Consider the following 12,081-nt stretch of genomic DNA (forward strand, 5'->3'; position numbering starts at 1 on the left):
AAGAAAAAAGACATATGCTTGAAGTTACAAAAATGAATTCTGGTCATAATCATGATTTGGGTAATATTTTTATCAAATGTAATACCATTTTATTATTAATTTAGATTCTAATTTATTCAAACGCTTACCGAAGCAGCATAAAATTATTAATCAAGAGCTGTCATTATTAAGTGTTTAGAATATGATGCCTCAATACCTAAAATTAAATATGACCTCCAACAAAAAGGAGTTTAAACAACAAATCGAGATTTATATAATATAAAAAAGAAAATATTATATCAACCAGGGGACTCTGAGCTCCTGGATGTTTTTAACTTATTAAAAAATTTAAACCCTAATAATATTATAAAAATAGTTTCTGAAAATAATGCCTTTCAGGGGATATATTACCAAACCCCAAATATGAAGGATTACTTTAGTGCATTTCCAGAGATTCTCCTGGTTGATGCAACTTATAAATTAAATTATTATCAAATGCCAGTATTTACTCTCTTTGTTATTGATGGCGAAGAACAAACGAGATTTGCTGCTATCTGGATAGTCAAATCTGAGAATTATTTAATTGTTAAAAATATGTGTGATTTATTTAAATCGTACAATGATAATAATAAAATTAAAGTAATAATTGCAGAAAAGGACTTTGCTGATAGACATGCTTATAGAGAAGCCTTTCCTATGGCTTCACTTGAAATATGTACGTTCCATGTACCAAACATTTATTAGAGAAATAACCGTTAAAAAGAGAAATATAAATTCTACCCAGGTAAAGGTTGTGTTAAATCTTTTGAAAAAAATGATCTACACCAAAACAGAGGCACATTATTGGGAAATATATAATTCATTGATGGCATTAAATTTTCCAGATGTGGAAGAATATTTTAATAATAATTGGCATAGCATTCGACACGAGTGGTCTTATGCATGGCGGTGTAAAACAATTTTTCTATTTATACAAATAATAGGATGGAGAGTATGAATAGGGAACTCAAAACCCTAATAAAAAAACATTCAAATTTAACAAATTTTTTCAAAAATTTGAATATTTGTATAGATACCTCAAATGAGGAAAAGAATCATAATGTGATTATGAATCTTAAAAAAATATCTACAATAAGTTATCTAGAAAATAGTGTAAAATTCAAATATCAAAATATATTGACTAATGCTGCCTTTAAAAGGATATTAGATCAGCTAAATTTATCAATATCCCATGATGAAGGAAATTCAACTTTAACAGTATTACCCTCAAATTGTAGTTGTGGATATTTAGAATCTAGGCATATTTTTGAATATAGAATGGTATAGATCTGTTTGATCAAAATTTATGTCATCCAAGATGGCAGAGAGATTACTTTATGAATTCAAAAATTTACATGATGACTGATAAAAATAATATACTTACTAATAATATTAATCAAAATGATATCGATGGCACTAGAATTAATCATACTATCAATGAAAAAAAAATTCTATCATCTGATGAAAAATTCAGAAAAGTAAAGGATATAATGCAAAATATATCATCATTATCATCTCAGATGAATCAAAATGCATTTAACAAAATATATACATACTTAAAATATGTTTATAAAGATCTATGTCAGCCTACTCTAAAATTATTGAACAATTTGAACATGCTATCAATATATTTAATCCAACATCAGGATTTAAATTTAATGACATGGGTAATCATTTTTTTTAGAATTTATTAATAATTTTTTTTAATGAATTATAATATATTCTGTAAACTTTAAAAAATATATATAAAAGATGTTGAACAAAAATCAGAAAATCCACTGAAACAAGTTAGTGAAGTAGAAATCAATTTCAACAATATTAAAAATATTGAAATGCCAGAAAAAATGAGTCCTGGATATTTGAAAAGACGCAAAGATGCTAAAAATATGAGAAAAGGTTTGATCTTTAATTTCATTTATATTATTTGTGAAAAGTGAAAGTGATGAAAGAAAAACAAATAAATAACATCAATATAATGGACAAAGAAAATAATCACAACTTTAAGCATTTGATAGATATGAAAGGTTATATATTTTAGAGTTACATCTATATCACTCTAATAGCAAATATTGTTTATATGAAAAGCAAAAAATTTTTTTATGTCTTTACAATATATTTTTTTTAGATACTAGTTTTCCCTCATCAATAAAAATTTTCACAAATAGTAAACCCTTACAAACTCTTTCTGAAAACACAAGTATTTTTTTATAAATTTTTATACTAATTGCATAATATATTTTCAAGATTCTACCAGTTTACATTCATCAATGCAAACATTTATAGGTTATTATATATTGTTAGATTAGATTTTTAAATAAACTTAATTTTATTTTTTATATATATATTATTTTTAGGATGTGCTAATGCTAAAAAGCACACTGCTGGCTCATCAGATAAAAATATAGTTATCCATTCTTGTGATTATGATAGACAAAAAGATTCTTTTAGTAATTTACTTAATTATATTATTATCTGATGTTTTTCTTGTAGGGCCTCTATTAAATACAAATCAATTACAAAAAAAGATATTATCAAAGGATACTTCTGCGAAAACGAACAATGTACTCCACAGTTCCTGTAAATAACTTTTATTATATATACCTGATTATTTTATTTTAGTACTACCTAGTGTTGTTAATTAGTTGATTTCTTCCGACTAAGACTAAGAGTCGTAGTCGAGGAAATCGACTAAAAACTTTAGCGACTAAATTAGTCGACTCGACTAAAAAAGACTAATTAGTCGACTAAAAAAGACTAATTAGTCGACTAAAAACGACTAAAACGACTAATTTAGTCGACTAAAACGACTAATTTAGTCGACTAATCAGAGAAGATAAACAAAAAGAAGTAAAGTGAGAAAAATAACTATATGAGTTATATATAAGTTATTTTTAATATTTTTTGAATTTATTTTTCTTTGAAGGAACAGGTTAAAATTATAAATTGTTATTTTTGAACTTTTTTAAAATAATTTTAAAGCAAGGTATATATATTGTAAACAGGTTGAATCAAAATTTCAGTGAAGATGTACCATAGAAAAGTGACAATTGTCATAATCGTCATTTTTAAGTTTTTTTGAAATTTTTTGAAGCATATGGGTAAAAATATATATTGTAAACATGTTATATTTAAATTTCAGTGAAGATGTACCATAGAAAAGTGACAATTGTCATAATCGTCATTTATAGGTTTTTTTGAAATTTTTTGAAGCAAATGGGTAAAAATATATATTGTAAACGTGTTAAAATAAAATTTAAGCAAAGATGTACCATAGAAAAGTGACAATTGTCATAATCGTCATTTTTAAGTTTTTTTGAAGCAAATAGGTAAAAATATATATTGTAAACATGTTAAAATAAAATTTAAGCGAAGATGTACCATAGAAAAGTGACAATTTTCATAAACGTCATTTATAGGTTTTTTTTGAAATTTTTTGAAGCAAATGGGTAAAAATATATTGTAAAAATGTTATATTTAAATTTCAGTGAAGATGTACCATAGTAAAGTGACAATTGCCATAATCGTCATTTTTAAGTTTTTTTGAAATTTTTTGAAGCAAATGGGTAAAAATATATATTTTAAGCATGTTTTATTTAAATTTAAGCGAAGATGTACCATAGAAAAGTGACAATTGTCATAATCGTCATTTTTAAGTTTTTTTGAAATTTTGAAGCAAATAGGTAAAAATATATACTGTAAACATGATAAATTAAAATTTCAGTGAAGATGTACCATAGAAAAGTGACAATTCTCATAATCATTATTTTTTAAACTTTTTTGAAGTAACAGAGTAAAATAAATTGTAAACATGTTAATTTGAAATTTAAATGAGGATGTGACATATGACAATTAATATATTCGTTAATTTTAAGATCTTTAGAATCATTGCTGAAACGAGCTAGGATTTAGCTTACGCCCTTCCATCTAATTTTAAAAGTGCTAACGGACCGATTTAAAAATTTAAACTTTTATTAGTTATTTAAAATTTATTAGGTAAACATTAAAAAATATATGCTTCATTTTTAATACTAAAGTACCGATTACTTTTTTGGATATTAATGTTGAGAGAAGGTAATTAGATTAAAAATACTTTTTGGATTTTTTTGTATGTAACTAACATCGACGTGGATTAAAATTTAATTTTACACTTTTTCCCAAAAGCAAAGAAAATTCAATTATAAATGAAGTCAAGATTATATCACACAAAAGAAGGGTGTAAATTACAATTTATTTAAAGGATTCAATATGATATATATATTTAACTATCAATTGATTTTTTTTAAACTTATAAATGTTTAAAATAAATAAAATATCTTTAAAAACCTAGAAAATAAATTATACAAAAATATCTTTTTCAATATTGATATTTGAGGTTCAAAATCAAACCTAGATAAGAGTGATTATGATCGATCATCGGAATTATCTGATGATTGCAACTTCTAATTCATTTTTTTTATTCTTAATCCGGTATCTGGTTCCACGTGAAAATTGATATATGAATTAATTCAATAAATAACCATACCATACCTTAATTTTAGAAAAATGATTTTTCAATTACTATGTTTTTAAAATCAAAAAATAAAATTTAATTTAAAAAATAGTATATTCTGAAATTTTCATATATTTTTCCTTATTTTTATAAGTTGTTTTGTTTATTTATTTGCCTAAATTGAATAATTCATCACATTTTAAGATTTTATTTCTTATTTTAAATAATTTTAGCGCCTATCTGGCACCATTTATTTCTTTTGCATAATAACTATAATTTAATTAATATTAATAAATATTATTTTATAATACCATAAATATTTTGATCATAATTAATTTCAATCTTAAATTCTTTTATCCTTTCTATATACTGAGATTTTTGTAGTGGTATTGTACGATGAAACTGATTCATTTTTTTATTAGATACTTAAAAAATTTAAAGAATAGGCATATTTAAATTTCATATGAGCCAGAGAAAGAAAGAAAGGCAAGACGAAAAAAACATATGAAAATTATTTACAATTTCATTTCACAATCTTTCTCCATGATTGAAAATGCCTTATATTATAACATTTCATCTATTTTTCGGACAATCAATCAATAAATATTGCTTCAAGGTTATTGTCTATCACCTTTACTAAAGTTACGAAAAATTAATTAAGTTGCTGATAAATCTCCTTTAAAAACTTTTCAGTGTTTTTTTAATAAAGATGATAATGAATATTAAAAATATTTTAGTAAATTAATTCATAAGCTGATAATTCTCATTTAAAAATTTATTTTTGACTCAAGAATATTTTAAAAAATAGGACTTATCTGGTAATGACGAGTTCAATAACAAAAAATTAACACATGAATTTATGGTATTTTATTAATATACGAATATTTAAATTTTATATATTGAAAAACAATATAAAGAATATTTGCGCTTTTTTATGTAAACCATTATTATATAATTAATAAGTTACATTATAATACTACTGCCATATACATATTTAAAAAATAAATTTTTATTCAATATCAACTTCCCAACAATTTAGAGATATGCAATGTTTGAGTGTTGTTGACGACATTTTATTTCTCTTTTTAGTTATACATTCGACTGCCTTACTAAAGATTCTTTCGCTAGCAACACTCGTGGTTTGTTGAGCTAAGAAATCTTTAGCCATTAAAGATAAATTAGGATATGAATTTTTATTATTCGACCACCATTCTAATACATTTGTTATTGGACTTGCTACATCTTCTCTTAAATAAAGCGATATTTCGTCGGTCAATGGATCATTTTGTAACGCACCCCTAAATAATAAATATATATATGTATGTAATCATATATTTACTTTCTTAGAATGTTATGCATGCTTACAGAAAATGGTAATGCCTCATTATCCAAGATATCATTTTCAGAGGCTGATGACTTTGATGTGTTGTTATATTTCGTATATAAAGTTTTAAATTGATGAAAAAATTCCGATTTATTTATAAATTTAGGTAAAAATTTCTGCTTTGTTTTAGGGTCCAATATACTTGATATAAAATTGGAAATTGATGTCATATGTTTAATATATTTTTGACATTTTGTTAACATCACCTCCGCTGTATTTTTCAATACGGTATCACCAGTAATATAATCATTTAAAATATTTTCAATGCAGTTTATGAATAATACAGATGAGCCAATGGTTGTATTTGTAGCTGATGAAGCTTCTAAAGTAATCTTGTAAAAGGGTTTTAAAAAATCCTCTACATCTTTTAAAAAAATTGATTCTTCATTATTTATAAATAATTGGCCATCTTGGTGGCTCCCTTTTTTCCCCAATTTATTGACTGCATCTAAATTCTATAAAAAAAAATATTAAACATAAAAAGTAAACATAATTACTTTGTTAATAGAGGATATCATCAAAAATTTAGAATTCCATCTAGTTACGACATCAAGTGGTATGCGTATACCTCCAGTTATGTCTAAAAATTCTTTCATATATTTTGGTGATGTGTGCAATTTTTTGACAAATTTATTTATTTTTTCTAATTTATCATTCAAAACAATCATTCCCTCACCCACAATAATATTTATTATGTGAGCAAGACACCTATGGTTATACAAAGATGAACCATATAACTCTGTATAAGTTTCACTCAATATACGCGATGCTGCTAACATGTTTTTAGCATTATCATGAGTAACCGCCATAACTTTATCATGAATTTTAAATGATTCGAGAGAAGCTTGGATAGATTGTGATATTTCTGTCCCCGTATGTGGGTGAGGTAATTCAATTAAATCAAGTAGGAGATTAACAAATTTCCAATCATTATCAATATAATGTATTGTTATTGATAAATATGAGAAGGAATTTATTCCTGTCCATAAGTCAGTTGTCAGGCTGATTTTACTATTTACCTGTTTAAGGTCTTTAATAATTTTATTTTTAGATTTATGATATAAATCTTTTACATAGCAGGCAGCAGTTTGTCTGCACCAAATCTTCTCATTTTTAAATATAAATGAGAAAATATATCGGAAAAATGGAGATTCTATTTTATTAAATGAGATGTTATTTTTTATTATATATCTTATAATCAATTTGTTTAATTGCGTATTTTCATGAGGAAGTAATTTCCTTATTCCTACTAAAGAATTAATTTTTTTATTTTTATTTTCTATTCTTAGATGAGAATGGGATATAGAAATATGTCGTTTTAAATTTGCTAAAAATATATATTATAATTGTATATTAAATTTTAAAAATACGTACTTGTGGCTGTATTTAAACTATAATGTGTATTGCAGTATATACATTTCCGACGAGATTTCGTCGGAGTCATTTTGAATATATTCGAAATATTTAAATTACTTGATGTAGATATATCAGAAATTTGTGATAAGTCACTTGTACTAGCATCTTGGCTAGTTATAGGCTCTATCTATATATTATTTATATAATAAAAAATATATTTTATCTTTTAAAATTGGTTCATTGTTATTATACAAAATGATAGTGTTGTTAAACAGCTCATTTTAATAAACACGGCTAACTCAATATTTTATCCAGATTATGTAAGCCTCGAGATTTTGTTTTAGATGTTCAACCCACTGTGCCACCTATGATCAAAATCTAAAGCTTGCATAACATTTCTCTCTATAATCTAAATAATATATTTCATTTTTAATATATTTTTTATTATTTTAATATTATTTATTAAAATTATAATACTCTATCTATATTCTAGGTATTAATGTATAATTAAAAGAAGAGAAATGGTTTTGTCGGCGGGGCTTAATGACCCATGTATAAATATACATTTGGATCGACAAATTTTGATTGATATAGCCTTTTTTGGATCATCTGTGATCAATAATTGTTTTAAATGAAATTTAGTTTTAAAAAATATATTGTTGGAATTTTTGATTTGTTTAATTAATAATTATTGAAAATAAAGTGTACAAATGCTGTGTTAAATTATTTTGGAGTCAATGAAATAAATTATATAGAGAGCTCAAAACGCCCATAGTAAAATTGTGGGAGAGCTTGATATTAATACAGAAATATATAAATGTGGGAGTGAAAATGTATAAGTATTGAAATTCAGAGTAGTGCCGAAAGTTAATGCTCGAAGGGGAAAGAGATTTCAATTTATATGAATGTATAATTTTTTGCAGAGATAAACAATTTTGTTTGTGACCAATGTGTGAAGAGATAATAAATTTTGGTTTAAAAAACGACGAGGGATGTAATAAGAGTGAAATGATTAGTTTCTAGATTAGAAATGAGTTGTACTTTGTGGGGTATAAAATATTCAAAATCATCTTGCGAGACAAATATTTGGAGATTTCATGGAATAGTGCGGTGATAAATAAAGAGAACGGCATAATGGTGCTCTAAAATGAATTAATTTGGTAGAAGCCAAAGTTTTAACGAGAGCGAGAATTTTTAATTAAAGTGTTCAAAAATAATGTAGCGACGAAAGCGTTGAATATAAATAAAAAGGGAAGTAGCAAGCGCTAGAAAAACTAAAAAAATATTTTTAAATAAAGCTTTAGAAGGGGAGAGATTTGATTTTTTTTAAAATATACATTGAATATAGCCACAAAAAAAGGAATGAGGTGAATACTAATGGGTTGAAATAACAAATCAGACGCGAAGGAGAAAATAATAAAAAAATGAGTTGGTTCTAAAGGGAAGAATATATTCACGAGTTTAAAATTGGATATAATTATGCGAAGAGAATATTTATTTATAAAAAAAAGGGGTTTCTTAAAAAGGGTCATGTTATGTAAAGAATATTAAGGATAAAGGATATGCTAAAATAATTTTATTAATGTTTTTTTTTTAATTTTGCTAAATTAAATCATAGAACATAATTATGAAAACGACAAAGACTTAATTATTTTTGAATAAACTACTAAATTAATTACTTACTATCAGGTCTGGTTCGGACATTTTAAAAATATATCATATTTATTTTTGATTTTTATAGCTAATAATGGCTATTTCAAATATTTGGTTTTAAAGTATACTGCCTGGCACAAGTATTTTTTTTTAAAAAAATTTCAGGCCCTGCCTGAGTATATTTTAAAAAAAATTAAAATACGTCCTGGCCTGTATACCCGGAGATTTAGGGTCCGATATTTTTTTCGGTTTAATTATTTTTTTTATATAAATAAATTGTATATTTTTTTCAAATAATTGATTATAATTATTATATCCAAATTTTTATGTTAAATATATGCGTTTATGAATGTTGTATAAAGTAACTTATTATGTAACTAGTTTTTGAAATATAACTGCAACTAATTACATTTGATATTATTGAAATTTTAAACTATCGAAATATAAATATTACATCTGAATCTGGGTCAAACTCGCGAATATAGATTTCTTCATTGCTTATGATTTCCTGTCTATTTTCTTCTACATTGTAATAACAACTCTAATGGGTATACTAATATAAATTATATATATAAAAAAAATATTACATCATTCTCTTCCTGTTGAGAACTAATTATAAGACTATTCTTCTCTACCTCCAAGTATCTAGATAAGGTCTTTTTATTATAAAACATTTGGTTCCTTAATTTATTTATAAAAAATTAATTTACCTCTTGAGAATTTGAGTTTGAAAAAGACATTATAGAATTTAGCAAAAAAAATTTGAAAAGAATATACAAATAAAAATTTAAAATAATAATGGGAAAGAGAGAGAGAGTCGGGGGAGATATTGGCTATTTAATAATAATAATATTAAATTAATAAATATACAAAAAATTAATGGCGCCAGATAGGCGTAAAATTATTTAAAATAAGAAATAAAATCTCAAAATGTGATGAATTATTTAATTTAGGCAAATAAATAAACAAAACAACTTATAAAAATAAGGAAAATTATATGAAAATTTCAGAATATACTATTTTTTAAATTAAATTTTATTTTTTTGAAAAATCATTTTTCTAAAATTAAGGTATGGTATGGTTATTTATTGAATTAAGTCGTATATCAATTTTCACGTGAAACCAGATACCGGATTAAGAATAAAAAAGATGAATTAGAAGTTGCAATCATCAGATAATTCCGATGATCGATCATAATCACTCTTATCTAGGTTTGATTTTGAACCTCAAATATCAATATTGAAAAAGATATTTTTGTATAATTTATTTTCAAAGATATTTTATTTATTTTAAACATTTATAAGTTTTAAAAAAATCAATTGATAGTTAAATATATATATCATATTGAATCCTTTAAATAAATTGTAATTTACACCCTTCTTTTGTGTGATATAATCTTGACTTCATTTATAATTGAATTTTCTTTGCTTTTGGGAAAAAGTGTAAAATTAAATTTTTATCCACGTCGATGTTAGTTATATGCAAAAAAATCCAAAAAGTATTTTTAATCTAATTACCTTCTCTCAACAATAATATCCAAAACAGTAATCGGTACTTTAGTATTAAAAATGTTAAAAATGAAGCATATATTTTTTAATGTTTACCTAATAAATTTTAAATAACTAATAAAAGTTTAAATTTGGTCAGCACTTTTAAAATTAGATGGAAGGGCGTAGGCTAAAACCCAGCTTGTTTCAGCAATTATTTTAAAGATCTTAAAATTAACGATTATATTAATTGTCATATGTCACATCCTCATTTAAATTTTAAATTAACATGTTTACAATTTATTTTACTCTGTTACTTCAAAAAAGTTAAAAAAAATAATGATTATGAGAATTATCACTTGTCTATGGTATATCTTCACTGAAATTTTAATATAACATGTTTACAATATATATTTTTACCCATTTGCTTCAAAAAATTTCAAAAAAACATATAAATGACGATTATGACAATTGTCACTTTTCTATGGTATATCTTCACTGAAATTTTAATATAACATGTTTACAATATATATTTTTACCCATTTGCTTCAAAAAATTTCAAAAAAACATATAAATGACGATTATGACAATTGTCACTTTTCTATGGTACATCTTCACTGAAATTTTAATATAACATGTTTACAATATATATTTTTACCCATATGCTTCAAAAAATTCCAAAAAAACCTATAAATGACAATTATGACAATTGTCACTTTTCTATGGTACATCTTCGCTTAAATTTTATTTTAACATGTTTACAATATATATTTTTACCCATTTGCTTCAAAAAATTTCAAAAAAACCTATAAATGACGATTATGACAATTGTCACTTTTCTATGGTACACTTCACTGAAATTTTAATATAACATGTTTACAATATATATTTATACCTTGCTTTAAAATAATTTTAAAATAGTTCAAAAATAACAATTTAAAATTTCTGTTCCTTCAAAGAAAAAGAAATTCAAAAAAAAATATATTAAAAATAACTTATATATAACTCATATAGTTATTTTAATGACAAATTCTCACTTTACTTCTTTTTGTTTATCTTCTCTGATTAGTCGTTTTAGTCGACTAAATTAGTCGTTTTAGTCGACTAATCGACTAATTTAGTCGCTAAAATTTTTAGTCGAATTGTTCGACTAAAACTATTAGTTAGTCCTCTGTTAGTTGACTAAATTTAGTCGATTAACAACACTAGTACTACCACATGGAACTAGTATTAGGCCATTAAATCCTTTTAGTGATAGACCACTTTAATAATATTTAATATTTATTTCTTTAAGGGATTTTACCAAATAATATGCCCAAACTGACATTACCATTAAATAACACCACAAATGTCCCCAACTTCAAATTTTTCTTTTGTGAAAGTTGGGAATATATCTACAAGCTCAAATCAAATTAGAACGCTATCATTTTTTAAATAAAATATTTAATATTAATTTTTATATAATCAATAGTACAAATATTATTTTTTTAAATTATATATCTTATAATAAAAAATACCTTCGAAAAATATTTGTTTTGAGTCACTTCTAAATAATACAATAATAAAGAACAGGGAAACTTTTTATGGGCAGCTTTACGTTATTTTGGCTATTTAGAAGGGTAAGATATAAAAAAAATTAAAGATGTTTTGGAAAATAAGGCAAGATTATAGGATTTGCAAATGAATTGATCAAA

General features: G+C 24.1%; 1 protein-coding gene across 2 annotated transcripts; it reads left to right on the forward strand.

Moving 5' to 3' along the window:
• Positions 1-1,293: 1,293 nt before the first annotated feature.
• On the forward strand, positions 1,294-11,848 carry LOC135928391 (uncharacterized). 2 transcript variants are annotated; one of them, XM_065464844.1, is made up of 9 exons: positions 1,294-1,685; positions 1,771-1,914; positions 1,953-2,042; positions 2,144-2,215; positions 2,263-2,301; positions 2,373-2,465; positions 2,509-2,595; positions 11,597-11,638; positions 11,682-11,848. In XM_065464844.1, the coding sequence occupies exons 1-9, from the start codon at positions 1,598-1,600 to the stop codon at positions 11,801-11,803; spliced, it is 777 nt and encodes a 258-aa protein (XP_065320916.1). In that variant the 5' UTR covers positions 1,294-1,597; the 3' UTR covers positions 11,804-11,848. The 2 variants fall into 2 exon arrangements, with proteins under 2 accessions (XP_065320916.1, XP_065320917.1); XM_065464845.1 differs by lacking the exon at positions 11,597-11,638.
• The last annotated feature ends 233 nt before the right edge of the window (positions 11,849-12,081 follow it).

Source organism: Gordionus sp. m RMFG-2023, chromosome 4, assembly GCF_954871325.1.
Source record: "Gordionus sp. m RMFG-2023 chromosome 4, tfGorSpeb1-WG-v2, whole genome shotgun sequence".
NCBI lineage: Eukaryota > Metazoa > Nematomorpha > Gordioida > Chordodea > Parachordodidae > Gordionus > Gordionus sp. m RMFG-2023.

Bases quoted from the DNA above. Each gene is read 5' to 3' on its own strand.
- LOC135928391 (XM_065464844.1), top strand. From the start codon at position 1,598: ATGTCAGCCTACTCTAAAATTATTGAACAATTTGAACATGCTATCAAT. The intron at 1,915-1,952 runs GTTTGATCTTTA...ATTTGTGAAAAG, and splicing joins TGCTAAAAATATGAGAAAAG to TGAAAGTGATGAAAGAAAAA. The intron at 2,466-2,508 runs GTAATTTACTTA...TTTTTCTTGTAG, and splicing joins TAGACAAAAAGATTCTTTTA to GGCCTCTATTAAATACAAAT.